The sequence below is a fragment of the Petaurus breviceps genome, unplaced genomic scaffold, assembly GCF_028583685.1.
Source record: "Petaurus breviceps papuanus isolate PSGF00001 unplaced genomic scaffold, PetGlider_PUasm1.0 90760, whole genome shotgun sequence".
Lineage (NCBI taxonomy): Eukaryota > Metazoa > Chordata > Mammalia > Diprotodontia > Petauridae > Petaurus > Petaurus breviceps.
In genome coordinates, this window is record NW_027187338.1 from 2,329,888 (window position 1) to 2,356,503 (window position 26,616).

General features: G+C 34.3%; 1 protein-coding gene across 11 annotated transcripts in view; it reads left to right on the plus strand.

The window, feature by feature from the left end:
• Positions 1-26,616, plus strand: part of ZMYM4 (zinc finger MYM-type containing 4) — a 135,641-nt gene that overhangs the window by 15,964 nt on the left and 93,061 nt on the right. For all 11 annotated transcript variants that reach the window (XM_069067908.1, XM_069067905.1, XM_069067907.1 and 8 more), the window contains exon 2: positions 25,200-25,245. Coding sequence is in view for 6 of the 11 variants with exons in the window: in XM_069067902.1 (XP_068924003.1) it covers positions 25,200-25,245 (46 nt within the window). In the remaining 5 variants the exon portion in view is untranslated. The remainder of the gene's footprint in view (positions 1-25,199; positions 25,246-26,616) is intronic.

Sequence of the window (26,616 nt, forward strand, 5' to 3'; positions counted from 1 at the left end):
TTAGAAGTGAAGTGAGACTTTTATCAGAGAAATGAGTTGCAAATATTTTTCCTCATTTATCTACTTTTAATTTTCTCATTTACCTGCTTCTAATTTTAGCTGAATTGGTTTTGTTTAAAAATTTTTTATTTTATGTAATTAGAACTGTCCATTTTACTTTCTTTGTAACTTCTTCCTCATTCCTCTCATTTATTTATGATGTTTCCCTTTTATGTCTAAATCATGTCTTCATTTGGTATATGGTCAAATGTTGGCCTATATTTTTTGCCAGATTACTTTCCTGTTCTTCCAGCATTTTTTATTGTATGTTGAGTTCTTTCCCTAATAGTTGGGATCTTTGGGTTTGTCAAATGGTGGGCAACTTTATTTCTATATATTTTGTACCTATTTTGTTCCACTGATCAAGTCTTTATTTTGTACTCACTACCAAATTATTTTGATGACTAAAGCTTTATAGTAGAGTGTAAGATCTGTTTCGATTAGGCTTCCTTCCTTGCCTTTTTTTTTTTTTAATAATTCCCTTCATTTTCTTAATCTTTTGTTCCTCCAGATGAAATGTGTAATTTTTTTTAACTCAAAGTAAACCCCCTATAAAGTAAGTTGATTGCTATTGTACTGAATAAGTAAATCAATTTCAGCAGTATCGTCATTTTTGTTATATTGACTTGGCCTACTCATGAACAATTATTTTCCTAATTATTTATATGTATTTATTTTTGTAAAGTGTGTTTTGTAGCTGTGTTCATATAGTTCTTGTGTATATCTTGGTAGGTTGACTCCCAGTTATTTTATCATTATGTTACCAACTATTCTTATGATTATTTTTTTTAACTTTTTAAAAAAGCATTTCCATAACATAGTATAATAAAAAAAGGTGATTGCATGTGAAACTGCAAATCTACTATGTACAACTTGCTATTCCTTTTAAATATACAACAAAGTTATCATGTGAATTTCCTTTTTTATCTTCCTTCTCCTACCCACCCTAGGGATGGCCACCATTAGACACAAATAGGTGTTTCTATATGTAAAATTATTCTAGACATATTTCTGTTTACCAGTTCTTTCTCCGGATGCAGATAGCATCTTTCTTCATGTGTCCTTTATATTAGAGTATATATTATAATAGTCAAAATAACTTATTTGCTCAAAGTCATTCTTCAAATAATATTGCTGTTACTGTATACAATGTCTTCTTGGTTCTGCTCATTTATTTTTATTTTTAAAAAAGTTTTTTTGGTCTTTATTAATTTGTTTATTTTTAGTTTACAGGATTCAATTCAATACAATTCAACAAAAAAGTTTCAAATTTTCTCCCCCTCTCACTTTGCCCCCCCACGGCAGCATACAATCAAGTGTAGGATCTGCAAATAGTTTCACATTAGACTTAATCAGGTTATAAAGAAGGATTGTATCGTATGGAATGAACAGTGGAAAAGAGCAAACAAAACCAAACAAGAAAAAGACGGAGCAGGTAGTTTGCTTCAGTTTGTATTCAAACTCTGTTCTTTCTTGTTCTTTCTCTGATTGTAGACATCTCTCTCCATCATGTGTCTTTTGGTGTTGACTTATAACCCTGCATTGCTGAGAAGAGTTATTATGATTATTTTAAATGAAATTTGTCTTTTTAGCTCTTACTACTAGGTTGTTTTTTTTGGGGGGGGGTGATATATAAAAATGCTAATGGTTTATGTGGTTCTGTTTGCTGTCATTCAACTTTGTTGATGTTAATTGTTTCATTTAGTTTTTTTATTCTCTAAGGTTGATCATGGCTAAAAATGATAATTTTGATTCTTTTTTTTTGCCTGTGCTTACTGACTAAATTTCTTTTTCTTGTGTTAGTGCTATAGGTAGCATTTCTGGCACTATAGTAATGTTGATCATGGATATATATCCATTGTATTTTGTAAAACTACACCTGTAGTTTTTTATTTATTAATTCAGTTTTGTTAATCTTTGATTTTCAAGATTCTTCTTTGAAGGGTTTTAATTTGTTGATTTTCTAGGTTTTTCAGTTGTATGTCCATTATGTTGCTCTGTTTTTTCCCTCTCTTTTACTGATGGAAGCATTTGGAGATATAAAATTCCCCTAATTACTGTTTTGGCTACATCCAAAAAATTTTGGTATATTAGTCTCATTCTTATCTTTATCTTCAGTGACATTGTTTCTGTGATTTGTTCTTTGATCACCCATTCTTTAGAATTAAGTACTTTAGTCTCCAGTTTTTAATCTTTGCTTCAGAGATCTTTGTTGATTATAATTCTTACTGTATTATGGTCTGTCAAAGATGTGTATAATGTTTCTGTTTTCTACATTTATTTGTGTGATTTTTATGCCTCAATTTGTATGTGAGGTTTTATTTTATTCAGTTTTTGTGAAGGTTCCATGCACATCTGAGAAATATGTATGCTTCATTCTGTTCCCGTTGAATAATATCCAGAGATCTATCATATTTAACTTTTTAAAAATTCTATTTAGTACTTCCTTTCTTTCTCTTTTTTAATTTAGATTTATCTAGGACTAAAAGGAAAAAAATTGAGGTTTCCCACTATTATGGTTTTGCTCTTAATTCATTTACTTTTTCCTTTAAGAATTTAGAAGCTATGCTGTTGGTACATATATGTTTAGTATTGATATTTGTTGTGCGTGGCCATGGTGTCGAAGTCAAATAGAATTGGATCCTTGTAGGCCACGTATTGACTTAGAAAACCACAAATTACCATTATATTGTATTGAATTTTTATTTATTTTGTTAAACATTTCCCCTTTTCATTTTGATATGGTTTTGGTAGCATTGGGGGAGTTTTACCTGCTGTGAATTAGATACCTCTGGTCCATAATACCTTTCGTCAAACTGTAGTTTCCCTGTTTACCTCCCATTGTTTGTTTGACATCATGGTTGTTACTTCTACCTTTTTTTAACTTCAGCTGAAAACTTGGGCAAGTCACTTAACCTGAATTGCCCTGCCTTCCCCCTCCAAAAAGCCAAAAAAAAAAAAAAAGAAATATTAAACCATCCTTGATATAAGTTGACTTAAAACTAAAGCAACCAATGGAAAAGGATTAATATATTCTTTAACAATTTAGAGAAAGGCATAGATGGCATGCTTGTCAAATTTCCAGATGATATAAAGCTAAGAAGTTTAAGATACATTGAATGAGAGTAAGGATTCAGAAAGATCCTAGCAGGGTAAGACAAAAAGGATTGCTGATGTTAAAATTTAGGGAGAATAAATGTAAAGTATTATCCTCATGTCTAAAAAAAGCCTTTCATAAATTTTAAGATGGGGAAGTTCTGGCTAGATAGTAATGCATTTAAAAAATGTTTCACCTTTTGACTCAAGGTCATTATGAGTCAACAGTGTGGTAAGGCAACCAGAGTAGTTAGTTACTTTGATCTTAGACTTAGGCTGTATCAAGATCCTATTAAAGACTAATCAGATATGATAGCCTTGCTGTACTCTGCCATGATCAGATCACATCTGGATTGTGGTGTTAAATTTTGGGTACCATATTTTCGAAAAGACATTGCTAATCTGTAGAGTTCCTAGATAAGGGTCACCAAGAGGGCAAAGGGCCACAAGGTCATACTTTGAGAGAGATTGCAAGAATTATCTTCTTTGTATCCCCAGGGTTTAGCACTGTGTGTGGGGTTCATAGTAGATACTTGAAAAATGTTTGTTGATTGTTCAACAATTAGAGTTGTTCAGAAGTGAAATGAACCTATGTTAGGAAGTTGTGGGTTACACCTCCAAGGAGGTTTAGCATGGGCTGAAAGACTTGAAAGTGTGTTGTGGAGGTATAGATTGGACAGGACTTGGGTCTCTAAAGTCCCTTTGAATTCCTGAGATTTTTGTGATTTTGTTAATTTTACCAAAGGCATGATTTTCATGCTTTTGTTCTACTAGGGTAATATTTATTTAGATCGTGTAACTTATAGGATTTGGGGACACTTGCAAAAATAAGAATAAGTTTTTAAAAACAAGAATTTTACTTTATTTATTTTAATATTTTATTTTTTCTAATTATATGCAAAGACAATTTTTAGCATTCATTTTTACAAGATTTTGAGTTCTAAATTTTTCTCCCTCCCTTCCTCCCCTCCACTTTTCCTGCCTCAAAGTGAGAACTTGAAAAGACCTTAACAGGCTTAGCTTAAAAAGGCTGAGGTCTTCCACTGCATCCTGGGCCATCTCTAGTTTTCTTGATACATACATATATATATATATATCTCTCTGGTCACTGGACATAGGTGGCTCTCGAGGAGAAAGTGAGCCCTCCCTCATTATAAACCAGTTCACTTGTAAATCATGGCATCATTTTCCTGATGTCATGGTCCTCTTTGCAAACAAAGGACAAACCGCAACCTGTCAAGCAATTTGATGCAGGTTATATATGTGAAATCATGTAAAACATTTCCATGTTAGTTAGTGTTACAAAAGAAGAAATAGGCCAAAAGGAAAAAAACCATGAAAAAAGTATGCTTAAATATGCATTCAGAGCACTCTGGAGCTGCATAACATTTTCTGTCATGAGTCCTTTGTAATTGTCTTGGGTTATTATGTAGCTGAGAAGAGCTAAGTCATTTGTAGTTGATCCTCACATAATGTTGCTGTTACTGTGTACAGTGTTTTCGTGGTTCTGCTCATTTCACTTTGCATAAGTTCATATAAACCTTTTCAGGTTTTTCCAAAATCTGCCTGCTCATCAAAAAGCAAGAATTTTTAAAGAATAAATATTAATGACCACGTTTGAATTGGGGTTCTTTTTTAAGTGAATGTTTTGAGATGTGCTGTTGTACTTAAATTGTAAGACTAAGTTTCTAATGTCAGATAAGGATCAATAATTTTATCTTTTTTTTAAACACTTTTTTTGAGTTCCAAATTCTTCTTCCTTCGTCACCCAGGTCTTCCTGACTGACTCTTTCATCCCCTACTTCTTGTTGTCTCTCATAACTTATATGTAGTAGGTACTTAATAAATGTAGGATTAAAACTTTTTTTCAAATCAGTTCTCATAGTCTTATAAATAGCTTGCACAGTGAGAAAAATTTGATTGCTATCAATAAGTAATTTAAAATTTGGAACAGTATTAGATATTGTACAGAGAAACACTTTTTTAGGTGTTTCACAGTCATTTCATTTTCCCCTGTAGGTATATGAGACAGTACTTGGGGGATAATTGTTTCAGTCATCACGTTTTTACTCTAATGATTAACTTTTTTGTATTTTAAAATTTTATGTTGTGTTTATAAATGACTTTGTAATTTTGCTAGCAATTGGGATTGTTTTTTATAATTTGGTAACAATGTGTACTGTGCATTAAGATCATTAACTGTTGGAGATTGTTATAATTCTGTTTCTACTTTATTTGGATTTGGCATACATGGTTTGTATATAATTACAGTCCGGATCTGATATTTATTTTTTATGTAATTAAAGTTTATTTTAGTGGTCCCTGTGACTGAAAATGGCCACACAGAAAATTTAGACTTAAAATCACTTTAACCAGATACAGAAAGCTGATCTTACTGTTTTCTAGCCACTCTTTTGTCATGTTTAAAGAACTTGTAGACTATATTATAATGTATGATAGTCACAGTCCTCTTAGCTTTGCATTGCATAACATTTTCCAAATAGCATAAAAATTTAAAGGTGTATCATTAAGAAATCAAGATTTTTTTTTTTACATTATAAGTAAAGCTGGAGTTGTCTGAAATATTTGTTATAACTTCCTTTAAAATGAATCTTTCAGTTCAGTTAATTCTTTTCAATTATTTTTCCCTACTTCCTTAAATAAAAATGGTTAAAATCTCATTTTCTGAATTAAAATGCAAAAATTTGACATAATATAACAAAAAGCTAACAAAAACTGTAACCTCCCCCTTTTGTGGTGAGAAATTGGGAATTTATTATAGTTCATTCATTTCAGTCATGTCTGCCCCTTTGGAGTTTTCTTGGGAAAAATGCTGAATTGATTTGTCATTTTCTTCTCCAGTTCATTCCTCATTTACAGATGAGGAAACTGAGGCAAACAGTGTTAAATGACTTGCCCAGGGTCACACAACTAGTATGTGTTTCTAAGGCCATATATGAACTGAGGAGGGAGTCTTCCTGACACTAGTCCCTAGGACACTGTATATACATTGTGCCACCTAGCTAACCTGGAAGGTTGGCAGTATTATTATCCTTATTTACAGATGAGGAAATTGAGGCAGACAGGTCAGATGACTTGCCTAGGGCCACAGCTAGTAAGTGTCTGACACCCATTACATGTCTTCCCCTGCATTACCTAGCTGCCTCAAAGTTTATTTTAGGCTTATTTAAACTCTGCATTACTAGATTTGATTTAAATGTATATTTTAATTAAAATTGATTATATGTTTCTGAAAGCCTTTATATTGCTTTAGAAATAAAAATGAAAGGAACCAAATTGTATTAAATAATTTGCCCCACAGTAACACTAATGACAGTCTTCAAATACTACCCAGAAAAAGTCATTGGTTATAGGCAGTTGGTCGATAAGTGTAAAAGCTGCTAGGGGGCTCTATAGAAAAAGACAGTTGGCTTTTGTATAGAACTCTATGGTTTTTCCCCCTGTAATGTCTTAAATCTGATACTCTATGGCTCTCTTGATCTCTAGAGGGTTCTCTTCCTGTTGAAAGCTTTTCCTGTTGCAGGTATTTTGCAGACTGGCTAGCTCTTTGTTGTTCCTGCCCTTATTAATTACATAGGTTACTTTTAAGGTAGGCACAAATGCTTAAACTTTTTTGGAAAAGGTATCCAGTAGATACTAGTGGATTAATTTTAACCATTTGTGTTGTAAAATTTTAAATTGAGAGGGACATACTGGTTGACTACAGTAACTAATGACCCCTTCCCATGACATCACATACCTAATCTGGGAGCAGTAATCCAGAGAAACCTTTTTTATATTCAAGAATTGTGAAGCACCCTATTTTTTTTTAATGTGGGACTTTTCCACTTTATAAATTAAAATTGGTAAGATAAAAGCTTAATTTAAAAACCTGAATTTATGATTGTAAATAAACATAGGGACAATTGTTGCCTTATTTGCTAAAAGGCTAAATTTAGGCAACCATCGATTTAACTGAGGCTGGAAAAGAGACTTGCAGATTTTTTTCTTGGATTTTCCCAAACAGGATTCTCTTTGCTACATTTTCTTTTTTAAAAATATTTTTTAAAATGTTTTTATTGGTGTCTTTTGTTTTTTTAAATCACCATAGTTTCCCTGTAGCCTTCATTCTCCTCCCCCTCTCAGAAAGACATCCCATATCACAAACAGTATTTTTTGAAGATAGAAGGGGAAAAAATCAGCATAACTGTTCAGTAAACTAAAAAAGCATAGATATATGTGCAGTGTACTTTCTGTGGACCTTTCATCTCTGCAAAGAAATTTATTGGAAGTTCCTTCTAATGTTTCTTCTTTTGATCCATGCTTGTTTTTTTACAACTTTGCAACATTAATTTTTTATCATAGTTCTTTCATTTGTAGTATATATTTTGTATTTTTCATTTATATTGTTGTAGTCATTGTGTATAAGCCTCTGTTTAATTCCCTCTGCATAAGTACATTTAGATCTTTACATGTTTCTCTTTAGTCATCAAATTTATCCTTTCTTAGAGCATAGTAATATTGCATTGCATTCATGTACCAGTTTATTAGCCATTTTCCAGTTGATAGGTATCTACTTTGTTTCCAGTTCTATAAATATTTTTTCATATCAGCCTCCTTGTGGCATAAACATGATATAAGCCCTTGGATTATAAATAATAGAATCTCTGGGTCACAGGATATAGGCATTTCCTTCACTTTATTTGCCTAATTCCAAATTGTTTTCCAAAATTGTTGTACCAATCAACAACTCCACCAACAGTGCACTGTTGTGCCTCTTCCAACACCTCCTCCAGTCTGGTTCATTTTCTAGGTCTTTATAGAATTGTGAGTCAGATCTTATGGGTACCACCATCCTGGCTATACCTTTTAGCATTTGTTTCTATTTAAAGTTCCAGTTAAGGCAGCTAGGCACGAAGGGGGTTGGACTTGGAATCTGGAAAATATGAATTCAAATTCTATCTATTAACTAGCTGTGGAACCCTGGGCAAGTTACTTAACTTTTATGAACTTCAGTTTCCTTATCTCTAAAATAGGGATAAAACTTGTGCCTACCTCATAGGGCTGATAATAAAAAGAAAATATTAAAATATATTTATTTTGTATACTAAATATAGTATATTTTATAGTAGGTGTAACATGTGGTATAAATGTAAAAGATAAAGTGCTTTGCAAATTTTAACATGTTATATTAATGTTAGCTAGTCATCAATGGTGATTTGTTAGCAGAAAGCCTGCACTTTGCAAAATTTTAGATAAATTAAGCCATCATCTGAATTTTAATTGTTTAAAAATAAATGTCCTTGTTTAGTATTCATTATAGGAAAAAGCCCATTTAAACCAAGTTTTTATATTTTAGGTTTGTAATATGCCCTTGATGACTTGTAAGTTTGACATTAAAAATGTTTAATGTCAAATTTACAAATAATTTATATGTTCTCCAAGCAGTTTAAGTAGAATATCTTCTAACAGAATTGGTATTCTGCTTCACGAAATTCCTCCGTTTGAAAATAATTCGGGGATGGCCAGGTAGCACAGCGGGTAAGAGCACCGGCCCCAGTGTCAGGATGACCTAGGGATCGAATCCAGGCTCAGACACTTAGCACCCACCCAGAAACAACAGGCTATGTAACCTTGAGCAAGTTACTTAACCCCAGTTGGCTCAGGGGCGGCCAGGTGGCTCAGCAAGTAAGAGCATTGGCAAGAGCACCAGCAACCAGTGTTGGGATGACCTGGGGATTGAATCCGGGCTCAGATACTTAGGACCACATGCAGACATAACTGGCCGTGTAACCTTGAGCAAGTTACTTAATCCCAATTGCTTAAAAAAAAAAAAAGAAAATAATTCAGTGGCTATGTAGCATGTTAGATAATTTCATTGTAGTTCAGAGAAATCTGCTATTTTAGGATTCATTTTGCAGAAAGGTTTTTTTGTTTTGAATGTTGTTTTTTTTCTCTTTTCTATTAAGAACTGCTAATGAAGCACATTTTAATCTAGGATTTTGAGAAGCAAATTGTCAGTAGTTTACCCACTGGCCTTTTTTATTAGAATGAATGAGTAAAATAATGCTTTTCTTATTCAAAGAACTTAATCGAGCATTGTAGTAGTATTCCATTTCCATAAATCTTGAAAGAAATAAAAGTACAAAGAAAATTTATTCCCATTCTAAAGCTATCATTTGCTAAATTTATAAAACTATTTTATATTCATTTTTTTTCTCCAATTTTGAATGATAGTTGTAACTGCTGTAAGTTTTCTTAACTTCATTTTCTGTCTTTTCAAGAAATCTTTTGGGTGCTGGAAAAAACTCAAATGTGGTATGGCAGAAATTAGGCATAGAATAGCATTTCACAATCTAACCACTCAAGCTCCAAATGACCTAGGTATAAAATGTTACATCATAAACAAGTCAGAGGAGCAAGGAAGGAAATATTTTTTTGTAACAATGGATAGGGGAAGAATTCATAATAAGACAAGGGATAGAGAAGTTTATAGAAGATATAATGAACAATTTTTATTACATAAAATTGAAAAGTTTTTACACAAAACCAATGAAGCTAAAATTAGCAAGGAAACAGGCAGCTGGGGGAAATTTTGCAACAAATTTCTCTGATGCCAAGATTACATGAGGAATGACAGACATTCTCTAATACATAAATACACTAAGGGTATGACCAGCAGTTCTCAAAGGAAAAATATCCAAGTGATATAAAAAAAAAGCTTCAAATCACTTTTAATAAAAAAACAGCTTTGAGATTCTACCTCACAACCATCATATCCAAAAAGAGAGGACAATAGTAGAAGACTATCATTGTTTGGGGAGGTGAAGGAAACTGGACACATTGGGGCACTGTTGGTGGAGCTGTGAATTGGTCCATCAGTTTTTGAAAGCAATCTGGAACAGTGGCCAAAAATAATCACTAAATTGTGCATACTTTTTGATCCAGTGATACCACATAGATCTATGCTGCAAAGAAATCAGAGAAAGAGGAAAAGGACCAATATACATGAAAATATTAATAGCATCTCTTTTTGTATTGCTAAAAACTAGTATCTAAAGTGATGTTCATTAATTGGGAAATGGCTGAACAAATTATGGTTTTGTAATGGAATGCTGTTGTTCCTTGTCAGTGATGAAAGAAATGGTTTTCAGAAAAACCTGAGAAGACTTGCAAGAACTGAAACAAGCAGATATTTAAAAAAACAAAAACTTTGAAAGACTTAAGAATGTGGATAAATTCAGTGACCAGGATTCCAGAAGTCTGATGAGGCATAGTACCCACCTCCTGAGGGAGAGATGATAGACCCAAGATGCAGGTTAAGAAATAGGTTTTTGGACATAGCCAGTGGAGGATTTTATATTACTTACCTGTGTATATTTGTTATAAGGATTTTTTTCTTTAGCCGTGATGGGAATAGGATGGAGAAGGAAAACAGTGATAGGATTATAAAATAAAAATAAAGAAGAAAAGAAAGCAAAAAGGTGTTTGAAGCTTTTTTTTTCTGATACACAAAAAAGAACAAAAGAATGGTCAGAAGGAATCAGGCAAGTAGGGCAGCTTTTAAAATTATGGTTGTTTATTTTATCTTTAAAAGGGTGTTGAATGTAATAAAGTTCTGCATTTGTATGTACAGTTCTTTTATTGTACTATGTATGTGGAACCATCCATCTTACTTGGTTGTAAATTCACAATAAAAAAAAGTCTTGTGTGAAATTTTTTTCTGGCATTTTCCATACTATCTAAAAAGACAATAAACTTCTTAGGTTCTTAATATTTTAAAGCAAAACATAGGGTCTTATGGGTCATCACCTTAGGTTATTTACTTAAGTGTTGACAGTCAAAATACAGTGTGAGAACATGCCAAAAAACATGACATTCATCAATTGGTATTTATTCAGTTGTGCAACAAAAACATTACACAAAATTAACTCAGATGGTATAAAAACAAAGCAGAAGACATGATTAAGTTCAATTTAGTTTGTGTGCCCTCAATGCCAGTGAGATATGCTAAGGCCAGTATTACATTTTGGCTTAAATATTTCTTTTGCATAGTTAATATGTTATCCCAGTCCTCTTTTTATGAACTCTGATCCCTAGATCCATTCTCTGTTTCTACATTGAAACCTCACTAATTTAGATTGATAGGCTAATGTGAATTAAGGAGTTTTATTTCTTTGAGGTACATATAGCACCTTGCAACTGAGATAACCTCACGAATTAACTTGCTTTAATGAATAGATCATTTCTGTGTTTTAAAAAAATTACTTTGGGGTCGGCCAGGTAGCACAGCGAGTAAGAGCACCGGCTCCAGTGTCAGAACGACCTGGAGATCGAATCCCGGGCTCAGACACTTAGCACCCACCCAGAAACACCTGGCTGTGTAACCTTGAGCAAGATACTTAACCCCAATTGCTTAGGGGCGGCCAGGTGGCTCAGCGAGTAAGAGCACCGGCTCCAGTGTTGGGATGACCTGGATCAAATCCGGCCTCAGATACTTAGCACCACCCCCAGAAACACCTGGCTGTGTAACCTTGAGCAAGTTACTTAACCCCAATTGCTTTAAAAAAAAAATTACTTTGTACTGCTATCGTTTGTTTTTATACCACTTGTTTCCTATTATATTCCTTCCTTTACCTTCTCTCAGAACTGTTCCATCTTGTATAATAAAAGTTTTTTTAGGAGTAAGAAAAAAATTCTGCACATCTCACTGACATATCAAAAAAGTCTAACATGATAACTCAGTGTACTACAGCTGTGGTTCCAGGGCCTACAAAGAAGGGAAAGATGACTGTCACAGTTCCCCCACTTTGAGGCCAACCTGATAATACTGATTTCTGCTTAGCATAGCAGAGACAAAACAGTGGCAGAATTTCACTATTTTGTTTAATTGACATTTTAAAAAATGTTATAGAAGAGTTTAATTTCTTCTGATGAAGATTTCTGATTTAAAAATTGAGGTAATTTTTTTCAACTGTATGTTTTTAGCAGTGTGTATTTATTTTTAAGATTAAAGCTGAATACTTTTCTCCTAGCTCCATTTGCTGACAATTTTTTAACCAATGAGCCTATCATTTAATTATAGCCTTAAAGATCTTAGAGACTAAAAAAAATATTTTAAAAGGGTTATTTCTTGGGGCGGCTAGGTGGCGCAGTAGCGCCGGCTCTGGAGTCAGAAGGATCGCAGTTCGGTTCCGGCCTCAGACACTAAACACCCACACAAAAAAACTAGCCGGGTAACCTTGGGCAAGTTACTTAACCCCAGCTGCCCTCCAAAAAAGGCAAGAAAAAAAGGTTATTTCTTGTCTCATTTTTTAGAGGTATCTTGGCCTTTTACTTTTTTATGTATTTTATTATTGATAGTGATAAGCTGTGCCTGTTTTCCAAGGATCATATTAGCTTAAGTTTGTAGAGAGCCTCAACATCTCTTTAGTCGCAAGACCATGAACTTTGAGCATCTGACATGTCCAAGGATTGCTGTCTTGGTGAAGGGAGAATCTTTTGTTGACCTTACAGATCCTTGGAATGATACTTATTAATATAAGTAACATAGCATACTTTGTACATGTTCATTGACTTTCCTAATTGGTGCATTTATTGGCTGATGGGTACGTTGTATACCATTAAAAATTGAATAGATGTTAGACTAATAAATATTGAATAATTTGCATATCAAAATACAATTATACTTTATGTTTTTTCTGTTAAAAGTGCAAGTAAATAATTGCAGTCTGCATAGTTTTAATGAGGAAAATAATTTACAAATCCACAAATTATTTAGCCATCTAGTTATAGCTGAAGTTCAGATATTTTCTGGAATAAAAATAAGGAAAAACAGTATATCATATTTGTTTTGTGGTAGAAAATAAACATCTCATTAAGGTTTTAAAGCACTGGTCAGGAAGACTTTCCTTCAAAAAATTATTTTTTTTCCCCAAAAGTGAGTAGTAATAGCAGCTTACACTTATATAGACTTTAAAAATATTTCTGATATGCTTTAAATACATTATTATCTCATTTGATCTTTGTAACAAATCTGAATACTTAATGTTTTGCAGATAAGGATCAGGGACATTAAGTTGTAAGGCTAGTATATAACTGCGCCAAGGATTGTACAAGTCCAGTGCACTTTTCACTACATCATGCTTCTTCTTAGAGAGATACCTATTTAGAGGCATATACTTTATATAGCTTATTGTATTCTATTCTTTGTTTATCTCTTTATATCATATGTATTTTTAATAAGTGAGCTATTATGTATTCTTTTTTCTTCCAGACCCCGTTTGCCTAAGTAACAGAAAGAGGAATGTTTTTATTTATTAAGTTTATGGAATTTTTTTTTTTTAGCCTAGGCTTCTAATAATTAGTTTTTGAATATTTTATTTTTTCTATTCCAGACTTAACAAACACTTATAAAATAAGCATATCTATATACAAAATAGAGTAAGTAAAAGGATTTTACACGAAACTCTGAATCTTTATGACTTATAGCTTGGTTTTTCATTTTAAGTATATGACAAATTCAATTTATAATAGATGAATTCTGATGAAGAAAATATTTCCGTATTCATTCTGTGTAATAGTTTCACCTATCAGAAAGTGTATGACAAATCTGTAAGGACCTCATGAGCAAAAAATCTTAAATGTTTTACTGGTAGTCCTGAGTCTTATCATAATTGTTTGCATGAGGAGTGATTTTGAGATACTTTTAAGTCTTAGACAACTCTTTTCAGCAGCTCAAACTTTGTGTCATCTGTTAAGAACTTTTACAGCACTTTTTCCAAGAAAACGTTATTCTACACATTGACAAGTTACCACCTCACAGACTGTGTTGAAATTTTTTTTTTCAAATGTTTTATTAACTTCTGATTTACATCATTAATTTCTGCCAGATTTTGAGTTAACAAATTTTCTCCCCAGGCCCTTCAATCCCTCAGTGTAGAAGCTTCCAGATCCTGGATTACCTGATTGTGTTTCTACAATATTCAAATTGTTTCTTCTTGGCTGCTTGTAATATTCTCTCCTTGATCTGGGAATTTTGGAACCTGGCTATGATATTCCTAGGAGTTTTCTTTTTGGGATCTTTCTCAGGAGGTGATCGGTGGATTCTTTCAACCTCTATTTTTTGCCTTCTGGTTCTAGAACATCAGGGCAATTTACCTTGAGAATTTCTTGGAGGATAATTTCCAGGTTCTTCCCCTGATCATGGCTTTCAGGTAGTCCAATAATTTTTAAATTATCTCTCCTGGATCTATTTTCCAGGTCAGTGGTTTTTCCCATGAGATACTTCACATTGCCTTCTATTCTTTCATTTGTTTGGATCTGTTTAACATCATCTTGATTTCTCTTAAAGTCACTAGCTTCCCTTTGCTCCAATCTAATTCTGAAGGAATGATTCTCCTCAGTGAGCTTTTGCGATTCTTTTTCCATCAGGCAAATTCTTTTAAGGCATTCTTCTCCTCATTGCCTTTTTGAGCCTCTTTTGCCATATGAGTTAGTCTGTTTTTTAAGGTGTAATTTTCCTCAGTCAGGCTGTTGATTCTCATTTTGTAATTTTCTCGTATTGTTCTCATTTCTCTTTCCAATTTGTCCTCCATTTCTCTCATCTGCTTCTTTTTTTTTTAATGCTTTATTAACTTCTGATTTACATCATCCGTTTCCGCCAGATTTTGAGTTACAAATTTTCTCCCCATTTCTCCCACACCCAAAATAGCAGTCCCATAGGATATCCCCTCCTCCAGTCTGCTCTCTCCCACATTTTTCCCCATAACCCTTTCCACTTTTCCAGTGGATCTCTATGCCTCAGTGCTTGCACATCCCATTTCCCAATTACATGTAAGATGGTATTAATTATAGTATATATATATATATATATACACACACAAACACATATATACATATATATACATATTTGAATGTTTGATTTCAAAACTTTCAATTCCAGATTTATTCCCTTCCTTCCCCGTCACCCACCCCTACTGGGAAGATACTGCAGTTCAGTATAGGTTGCACATGTGTGGCTAATGCAAAACAATAACATAGTAGATACATTGTAAGACTGATTACACTTCCCTACCTCCCATCCCACCTCCCACCCGCTCTACTCTCCACTTTGATCCCGTCTATTTTCAAAAGTGAGTGCTTCCAACCTCCCCCCCCCCAGCCTACCCTCTCTTCTATCATCCCCCCTCTTATCCCCTTCCCCCGCTATTCTCCTGGAGGGTGAGATACCCTATTTAGTGTGTATTTTACTCCCTCATCAAGCCAAATTCAATGGGAATAAGGTTGACCCATTCCCTTTTGCCTTCCTATTCTTCCCCTCCATTTAAACCATTTTCCCTTGCCTCTTCTATATGAGATAGTTTACCTCAATCTGTCTCTCCCCATCTCCTCTCATTATATTCCTCTCACCTCTTAATTTCACTTTTTAAGTATCATTCCTTCCTGTTAAATTGGACCTGTGCCCTCTATCTATATATACCTGTAAACATATATACACACATTCACATATGTATTCATATGCCCATATACCCTCATATATAGACAAATATATATATTTCTAATCCCTTCAACTACTGAGAAAAGTTTCATAAGTTACAATTATTGTTTTTCCATGTAGGAATGTTAATAGTTCAACTTTGATAAGTTCCTTATGATTCCTTTTCCCTGTTCACCTTCTCATGTTTCTCTTGCTTCTTGTATCTGAATGTCAAATTTTCTATTGAACTCTGGTTTTTTCAGCAAGAATGCTTGAAAGTCCTCTATTCCACTGAATGACCATATTTTCCCCTGAAACATGATACTCAGTTTTGCTGGGTAGGTCACTCTTGGTTTTAATCCCAGCTCCTTTGGCCTCCGGAATATCACATTCCAAGCCCTTCTATCCCTCAGTGTAGAAGCTGCCAGATCCTGGGTTATCCTGATTGTGTTTCCACAATATTCAAATTGTTTCTTCCTGGCTGCTTGTAATATTCTCTCTGTAATCTGGGAATTCCGGAACCTGGCTATAATATTCCTAGGAGTTTTCTTTTCAGGATCTTTTTCAGGAGGTGATCGGTGGATTCTTTCAACCTCTATTTTGCCCTCTGGTACTAAAACATCAGGGCAGTTTTCTTGGAGAACTTCCTGGAGGATGATTTCTAGGTTCTTACTTTGGTCATGGCTTTCAGGTAGTCCAATAATTTTTAAATTATCTCTCCTGGATCTATATTCCAGGTCAGTGGTTTTTCCCATGAGATATTTCACATTGCCTTCTATTCTTTCATTTGTTTGGATCTGTTTAACAGCATCTTGATTTCTCATAAAGTCATTAGCTTCCATTTGCTCCAATCTAATTCTGAAGCAATGATTCTCCTCATTGAGTTTTTGAGATTCTTTTTCCATCTGGCAAATTTGGCTTTTTAAGGCATTCTTCTCCTCATTGCCTTTTTGAGCCTCCTTTGCCATTTGAGTCAGTCTGTTTTTTTAAGGTATTATTTTCCTCAGTCAGGCTGTTGACTCTCATTTCATAATTTTCTTGCATTGTTCTCATTTCTCTTCCCAATTTTTCCTCCACTTCTCTTATTTGGTTTTCAAAATCTTTCTTAAGGTCCTCTATGGCCTGTAACCAGCTTGTATTTTCCTTTGAAGCTTTTGGTGCAGGAGTTCTGACTTCACTGCTTTCCTCCTGTTCCATGCTTTGCTCCTTTTTGTCCCCAAAATAGGAGTGTATTGTTGGAATCTTCTGTCTGCTTTGTTTCCTTTGCCTGCTCATTTTGCCACTCAATTCCTTGATTTATGGGCTTTTTGCCACAGTTGGACTCTGCCACCAGACAGGGGAGCTTTCGTCCCAAACGCTGGGATTTTCTCAGCTGCCGGAGGTATTAGATGGGTGCCCTCTCTGAGGTCTCCACACGCTCTGGCAAGCTAGACATACACCCCAGGACCTCCACCCTAGACTGCAATCCAGATCCAAGCAGGTTAAAGCAAGAGCGATTACGTGGCGCTGGCTGTGCTGGCGTCTCAGTGGCCACACACTCCACTTACTGGTCCCAAAGTCCAGACTGTACCGACCTCTCACTTTATCCTTTGTGTCTATGTATTGATAATTCTGGAAACGGCCACAGCCACTGCTGATCTGGAGGCCCTCTGCCCAGCGGCTGGTCAGGCCCACCCTGGGGCTAAAGCCTCAGCTCCCAGAGCACTGCGCTGGATTCCTGCCAACCTGCCGGGGTGTCCTCGGTGGGAGGTTCGCTTCTCTGTGTCATTTTGTGGTTTCTACAGCTCCAAAGTTTGTTTAGAGTCCCCTTTTTACATGGATTGGGAGGGTGGAAGCCGGAGCCGCGGGAAGGTTGTGCTTCTACTCCGCCATCTTGACTCTGCCCCCTGTGTTGAAATTTTTAACCTTTGATTTATCTTTTGATTAAAATTATCTTTTTATAGTAGATTATCTGGTAATTCAAAAAAGGAATTATTTTATTTAACAAAATATACTAGTTGTGGAGAGTTTCTCAGATAGGCATCATGAAGTATCTCTTTTCAGATAATTAGAATACAATAAAATAAGCTCAACATTGATATTGGCATGAATATAATTCAGTAATGTTTTCATTGAGACTATCATACTATCCTGGGGTTATAGGGATCATTGTATGAGCTTCTTTTATAATTGTATTGTAGAGTTTCATAAATGCCAGTTAATAGAGAATTCCAGCTTATTATTGGATAACAGAATTTAGAGGGGTATCCTGTCCTTCTACCCCTAAGAAAATAAACTGCTTTCTTGACTGCACTACAGTCAGTACAGTTATACTAGGACAAATGCATTCCTAAAAATCAACATACTATGCAAAATTGAGCAATAAAAACCACAGAGCTCATGGAAAAAAATGGGGTTGAAGCACAACACTCAAAAACATAAGTCACACATAAAAGAGAGAGGAACCTAATAAAAATAGTAACATAGCTTTTTACCTGTTAAATGATTGGGAAATCAGTAAATACTATAATAAAATAATGGAGGTGTCTGCCTTGGGCTGCTGCTTGTCCTGTGCTGCAGTTCCCAGGGGGACTGCTGGGGAAACTGGGCCTCATTTGCCTGAAACTCCAGGAAAGGTGGAAGGAGGAGGAAACACCAGGGAGGAGTAGTGTGTTTGTAGGGACTAGTCCTCTTTTGTCCTCAGCTTCTACTACATCAGAAGCTTTATAATAAATATGGCATTTTACCCTGGTTTGCTTGTGAAAATGGAAGGGTTGAAATTTGTGAGTTATAAAGTGATTCAGTTTTCTGTGCTCTCAAGGAAAAAGTTGAGTATAAGCGAATGAAGCAAAATTTGTGTTAATGCTTAGATTTCTCCCCTCATATATCAATTGAGTTGAAACAGGTTCTCATTTTCAAAACAAGTATTATAACAGAATTAACTATATTTGTCAATGATATGGGCATCCTTTTATTGGCCCAATCACAAAATATATGTTGTGCTTTATTTGTTCCTTTGCCTTACATATTCAATCACTCATAGAGTCACATTAATAATTTTTGAAATGTTAACTTTAAATATATATTTTTCATTCTGTCTTTGCTTTCAAAATTGTAATTTAGGCCTTGTAAGCTCCTACGTTTAGTATGCCACCTGTTTGATTAACTCCTAATACTATACTTTTTTGTTTTTCTCTTCCCCTTGCAAAATCTTCACTGGCTCTGGGCTTAATTTCCCAACTAAAACTTCTCCACATATACCTACTCATGGTTCTGACCATGACTTTTCAACTATTCTTTAAATGAATTACCACTTTAGATAGAGTTCAGTACTCATTGACTGTTCCGTGAATTTACTTTTCTAAATTACCTCCCATCTGCCATATGTTTTTCCTGTAGCCTGAAATTCCCCATTCCCCTAACCTGTTTCAGTTATATTTTGAAGCTTATTAGCTCAGTTCCTTCCATCTTATACAGTAAACAAATGTATTAAGCATGGTATTTTGGATACAAAGACAAAAATGAAATTAAATAAGACTTTGCCCTTGAGCTTACATTCTATTAGAGGAAAGTACATGTAAGCAGATAAATATATACATGATAACTTAAGGATGAAAACAACAATTTACTGTCAAGGGGATAGGGAATGGTTTCCTGTAGGAGGTAGAGCATGAATTGAGCCTTGAAAGAAGTAGAATGCATTTCAGGCTGTACAGGCAGCTAAAAAGAAAGTCACCAAGACTGGATGTTGAAACCTTTCTGCATATCTCCAGGTCTCATTAATCCCTTCAGTTACCAATTCCTATAACCCTTACTATCTGTATCATTCATTTGGCATCTGTCTTTCCTGACATTGCTTTTTTTTGTATACAGTATTATCTTTTTCATCTAGTGGTTACGTCTCCCGCAAACTTGACTCTGGAATATAGTCAAGAACAAAGAAGGAATTGGAAAGCTCTCTGAATAGCCCAAAGAAATGTCATGGGTGACCATCTGTGATTACAGGAGAGCCCTCAGTTGGTCACCTAGAGCCTATTAAATTTTGTTTCAAACATATTTCCCCAAAATTGGTTTATCCAGTTTCTAAACCCAAAGTCACTTTTAAGCAACTAAGGTAGTTGATATAGTGCTCAGTGGGTTTGAGAAAATTGGCTTTTAGTTTCAGTTGTACCACTACTTATCTCTGTCACCTTAGGTAAGTTGCCTAACACTTAGGCTCTTCATCTGTAAAATTAATAAACTATTTTTTATGACCCTTTCAGCTTCAAAATTTTTATAATATTACAGGCAAGAACATAACAGCAAGAAGGACAGTGAAGGACAGACAGAAAAAGCATAGAACAGATATAAGAATTTGAAAAGCATAGCATCTCAATGCAGAGAACTTTCTATAGACAGACCTAAAGAATAAATCCCTGAAGTCATTTATCGATTTAAACTTGGCAAGGGTAAGTTACTTGCATATTGCTATTATTTACTAACCCAGATCTTCTGGGTCCAAAAGTTTACAGTTCTTTTTAGTATACTACTGGATTCCTTTTCTGTGTAGGAAAAAAAAATTTCTTATCAAGTCGTTAGAAAGTTTTGGTATTTATTTTGCCAAACATTGATCACTTATGTGGGTAGTATTGTAAAGTAGTAATTTCTGTTCCTTATTAAGGTGAGAAAAGTGACATGTTGGCATATTCTGAACTGTAAACTTTGAGAGCAGCGTGCTTATTTTTTTTTTTGTCCCTTTCAGTTCCTACATAATAGTAGTAAAGAGGCAGTATAATATAATGAACATTGGACTAGGAACCAGAAGGGTAGAATTTTAATTTCTCGTCTTCTATTTACTAATTGTGTTATGATTTGGCAAGTGACTTCATCTTTTTGAGCCTCAGTTTCTTAATCTGTAAAATGTGGATGGAACTACTTCTCTCTGTTTTATGGAGTTCCTGTCTTTTGAGATAGCAGCTCAAGCATCACCTTTTTCACAAAGCCTTTGCAGACAGTACTACTCCTGACAGTAGTTTCCCTTTTAGACTACCCTGTTGTATATATTTGTATACATACAAATATATAAATTGTATATATTTGTATACATACAAATATATAAATTGTATATATTTGTGCTTATTCGCTTCATATTTATGCTGGATAATATTTCTTACATTTAATTTTTACATTTTTTTTCAGTTACTTGTAAACAAACATTTTTAACATTTGTCTTTTAAAATTTTGAGTTCTAAATTCTCTTCCTCCACTTTTTTTTCTTTTTAGAAGGGGGAAGGCAGTGCAATTGGGGTTAAGTGACACAGCTAGTCACACAGCTAGTAAGTGTTCAGTGTCTAAGGTTAGATTTGAACTCAGGTCCTCCTGACTCTAGGGCTGGTGCTCTGTTCACTCTGCCACCTAGCTGCCCCTTTCCCTCCACTTCTTGAGAAGGCAAGCAGTTTGATATAGATTATACAAGTGAAGTCTTGGAAAACTTTCCATATTAGTCACATTATAAACGAAAACACAGACCAAAAACCTCAGAAATAATTAAGTGAAAAAAGTACCCTTCAATCTTATTCACTCAGTTTTTTATTTGTATGAGGATAGCATTTTTCATGGTAAGTCCTTCGGAATTGTTTTGGATCATTGTATTGCTGAGAACAGCTGAGTCATTCAGAGTGGATCATCATGCAGTATTGCTGTTACAATGTTTACATGGTTCTGCTCATTTCACTTTGCACACCAGTTCATGTAAGTCTGTCCAGGTTTTTCTGAAAGAATCCTGCTTGCTTATTATTTTTTAAAAATTTTACTTATTTTTAGTTTTCAGCATTCACCTTCGCAAGATTTTGAGTTTCACATTTTCTCCCCTTCTTCTCCTCTTCTTTCCTCTCCCCAAGACAGCGTGCAGTCTGATATAGGTTCTACTTATGCATTCATATTAAACTTATTTTCACATTAGTCATGATGTAAAGAATTAGAACTAATGGGAAGAACCATGAGAAAGAAGAAACAAAAAAACAACAAAAGAAAAGGAGAGCAAGTAGTAAATAAAATGCTTCCATCCACATTCAAACTCCAGAGTTCTTTCTCTGGATATGGATAGCATTTTCCATTGTGAGTCTTTTGGAGTTGTCTTAGATCCTTGATGCATTGCTGAGAAGAGCTAAGTCTGTCAAAGTCAGTCATCGCACAATGAGGTTGTTACTGTGTACAGTATTATCCTGGTTCTGCCCATTTCACTCAACATAAGTCTTTCCAGCTTTTTCTAAAATCTACTTGCTCATCATTTCTTATGGCAGAATAGTATTCCATCACAGTCATATACCACAACTTCTTTAGCTATTCCCCAATTGATGGACATCCCCTTAATTTCCAGTTCTTTGCCACCACAAAAAGAGCTACTAATTTTTTTTTTTAACAGATAGGTCCTTTTCCATTTTCTTTTATTTCATTGGGATACAGATCTAGTAGTGATATTACTAGCTCAAAGGGTATGCACAGTTTTATAGTATAGTTCCAAATTACTCTTGGGAACTTGAGTTTACAGCTCCACCAAAAATGCATTAGTGGCCCTGTTTTTCCACATCTGCTCCAACAGTTGTCACTTTATTTTCTATCATTAGCCAACCTGATAGGTGTGAGCTAGTACATGAAAACTGTTTTTGTTTTAATTTTAATTTTCTGTTCTGGAAAACTGCCTGTTCATATCCTTTGACCACTCATCAGTTTGGGAATGGCCCTTATTTTTAGAAATTTGACTCATTTCTCCATATATTTGAAAAATGAGAACTTTATCAGAGAGACTTGCTATAAAATTTTTTTCCCAGTTTCCCACTTCCTTTTTAATCTTGGCTACATTGGTTTTGTTTGTGTAAAACCTTTTTAGTTTGATGTAATCAAAATTATTTTGCATCCTGTAATCTCTTTTTCTTGTTTGAGAATAAATTCTTCCTTTATACATACAGATAAAATAACCCATGCTCCCCTAATTAACTTATGATATCACCCTTTATGTCTAAATAGTGTACCCATTTTGACATTTTCTTGGTATGACAGCATGAGATACTGTTCTACACCTAGTTTCTGCCAGATTGCTTTCCAATTTTCCCAGCACTTTTTGTTAAGTGATTTTTTTTTTTTTGTCCCCAAATCTTGGGTCTTTGGGTTTGTCAGATAGACTGCTGTGGTCATTTACTACTGTGTATTGTGTATGTAAGTTTTTTAATATGTATTTGTTGACTCTTATCTTAGTCTTTGTACTTGTATCTCCAGATAGTAGTTGCTTAATAAATAATAGTTGATTGTTTCTTTCTGTTGGAAAGTGAGCTCCTTGAGAGAAGTGACTGTTTTTGTCTTTCTTTGTGTCCCCAGAACTTAGCACAGTGTCTGGCACAGAGCAAGCCCTTAATAAATGTTTGTTGGATGATTGTTAACTTTTGTACTATGTGCTATCCAGGGTTATAAGGATCAAAAGAAATAATATTGACAAAGCACTTTGTAAGGCTGTAAAGCATTATATAAACATAAGCCAAAATTATTATGGTAGTATGTGATTAAATACAGAGGTTAGCAGAGTTGGAGTGGGGTTTAATATCTTTATTTTTTTAAAAAAGACAACCAAATGCTTAGTTTTATATGCTCTTTCTGAGAAATACTTCTAGATAGGCAGAAACTATAATAATGACTTATTCTTGATTTAACTATCTAGCTTTCTTATAATTGCTTGTATGTTTTGGGATTCTATGACAATCAATTATATTTGATTTAAGCAGTTTTTCTAAATAATCTAAATTGCTGTGGTAAATTAGATATTTTTCCTAGCTGTAATATGCCTCCTAAAGTGCTTGGTTTATCCTCAGGAGTATTTTGAATACTAAGCAACTCTGATTAAATACAGTGTAAAAGCTTCAGTGCATTGGTAGAACATTCACTGACCAAAACCTGGCCTTGAGTTTGAAGTGTAAAATTGTACAAGATTAAAGCAGATAAATCTTTAAACCTTAGAAAGGGAACTGAACTTGGGCCTGAGTTTGAACCTCAGCTGTACCATTTGATATCAGTTAACATTGAGTAAGTCACTTATCCTCTCTGTACCTCAGTCCCCTCATTTGTAAAATTACAAGGTTGTACTAAGGAGCCTTCTTACTTCTAAATCTGTGATGCTTACTCAGTGTATATAGTAGCATTTGAAAATATTAAAGAAGAATAAGTATCTTAGGGGCCACGGGATGTTAGTTAGAAACATGGGGGGAGGGGAAAGCTTATTTAATATAAGAACCAGAGATGGGCATATACTACAATTTTTATAATTCAAGTTACTAAGTCATGTTTAGTGCAGCATCAAAGCACAGTGTTCTTTGCACTGAAATGGCCTTAGTCTTAGAAAATCTCTTTGGCTGCTGGTATAATGGTAATGTAAATGGGAACATCTTTCCTATCCAATAATAGGCCCATGTGACCTGCTTGAGTCACATGGAAATCTAAGTCATGTGAGTCTGTGGTAGGAGGAGCTTGCTGAGTAGGTGGGACAGGAAGCCCAGAGGAAGTTGGTCAGAGCAGTTAAAGCTGAGGGAGACAGAGGAAGCAGGCAGCCAACTGTGAGTGTTTGTGGGGTGCCTGATGCATGGTTATTGTATATAGATTTCTTTGTTGTTATGATGAATTTGACTTTCTGGTGTTGGGATTTGGCTTCCTGGTGTTTGAATAAATCTTTTGGTTCTGTCTTCCATGTGGAGAGTCTGTTACATTTTGCAATTCAGAATTATACCGGCATATATGTGCCATAGGTGCTGTAAATATTGTGTTTGTGCTACAATTGGCTACTGAAATAAATTTGATAGATTTAAATGGGTTTTCACTCAACTACTGAATAATTTTAAAAACATTTAATAGTAGTAATTCTTATTTGGTTGGCATAGGTAATTAGCTAGAAGGTATCTTAGAGACCATTTAGTTGAATCCTCTAATTTTATAGATGTGGGAAATAAGGCCAAGAGAAGTGACTTGTTCAGGGTCACTTCATGAAACTCTTCTACCCTCCCGCCCCCGCCCTGAGTTACTATGAATATTAAAACAAATTTCTACTGCTGCTTGTGTTATCAGTTCTAGTACATATCAGGTTTCAGAATGCTGGTGGTAAGATTTAGTTTAGAGGATGATGTAGTACAAATGAAGGGTAATATTTGTTAAATTTTGTTAGTTTGTTAAAATTGGTCATCCTAAAAAATCATAAAATGGTCCTTAGTATGGTTCTTTGTGCATATTTTTTTGGAGCATTATTGTGAGCTCTTATGAATATGGGGGACTTGGCATGAATTTGTTTTTCTTTAACCTAGGTTTCTTTTTAACTTTTTATTGCTCTGTTTGAAATAAACAGGTATGACATTAGGTATCATTTAGGCTTTTATAATTATTAATTTTTCATTGAGAAGGTGTGTTACTTTAGTGATAAGGAATTGGGTGCTATGATTATGTTTCCCCTTCAAATATTTTCTCATTAGTTTTTGAATAACCACATATGTTGGTTATTGTGTATTTTTACACATTTGGGTTGAAAAAGACAACCCTTGGGAGGTGGATAATGCCAAAAGACATTATTTCTGTTTGTTTTTTTTTTTTTTAACAGTTTGAACAGAAGGCTGGTGCAGTTTTTGATGAAATTGCAGATAAATGTAAGTACTACTTTTAAAAAATAATTCTTTAGTTTAAATAATTTTTAAAGTATATTAGCTTAATTAGTAGCTTGATTGATAAATGTAGATAGCTAATTACTATAATGAGAAACTTGTTATTACCAGTTTTATTTGACCTATTATCACCACTTTTATTCAAGTAGTTGAATTGGTTTAGGTCATAAGCAGATTTTATAATTAATATTTATAATTGATCATCTATAATTTATTTGTGTTTAATTGGTTAAACATATTTTCCAAGACCACTCCCAGAATTCAGGATGGTAATATTTTGGAGGAGGTGAGAGATGAGACATCTTACAATGTCTTGTAGTTTTCTAAGTCTGGATAAAAAAATCATTATTACTACTTAAATATTTATAAGTAAAAGCTGTAGGATCACAGGGTTATAGATTTGGTTAACAAGCATTTGTTAAATGCTCACAGTGTGCCAACACTACACTAGATATTGGAGTACAAAATAAAGCAGCTGGAAAGATCATTAGAGGCCATCAAGTCCAATCTCATTTTACAGATTAAGAAATTGAGGCTTAGAGAGGTTCATTGACTTGCCCAATGTCACACAGCTAGAAATTGTTTTGAGGTAGAGTTTGAACATACATCTTCCTGATGCCATGTCTGGCACCCTATCTGTAACTTGGCTTCTCATTTCCTGGCTAATGCACTTATTTTTTTGAGCAGAAATTTATGAGTTGTCACCTGTTGTTTTCAATTACATTTGAGACAGCAATACAGAAGGAAGAGAGGTTTATATAATACAATATTATTAATCCTATTATATTACTAATTATTAATCCTATAATGCCAAGATTGATTTTTTTTGGTAAGGCTGAAATTCTATAGGGATTGAGATGGAAAAAAATAGAAGAGCAGAAAGGAAAGTAAAGAAGCATGTAAAAGATTGAGATTACTTTCTTGAAACTTAAAGTAGCATCTTTTCCTTGGGTGTTACCTGTAGTTATGAATGTCAAGTAAACAGATTCACAGACTTGTTTTATGTTTCTCTGTTTCTAAATACTCGGTAGTCACAAGCCTAATTTCCTACTGTTTATGAAAATGTTTGGTCTTTTTGCAACCACAGGCAAGTCTGTTTATAAATTGCATGTCATTCAAGTGCTAGGGACCCTATGAAATCAGTTCCTCTAAATCAGAACACAAAATTGCTTCCCTGAAACTTCAGGCTATTCGGACAATTTCCAAGCAATTTCTAATAGTCTCTTTTATGACTTTCTGGCTTATAACTCAAAGATTATCAGTGATGATTCAGAATGTTGATTTTTATTTTCTTTAATAAAGGATACAGCCCTTTGAAACCAGATTAAATTGTAAAACCAGTTTGACCTCTTTGTA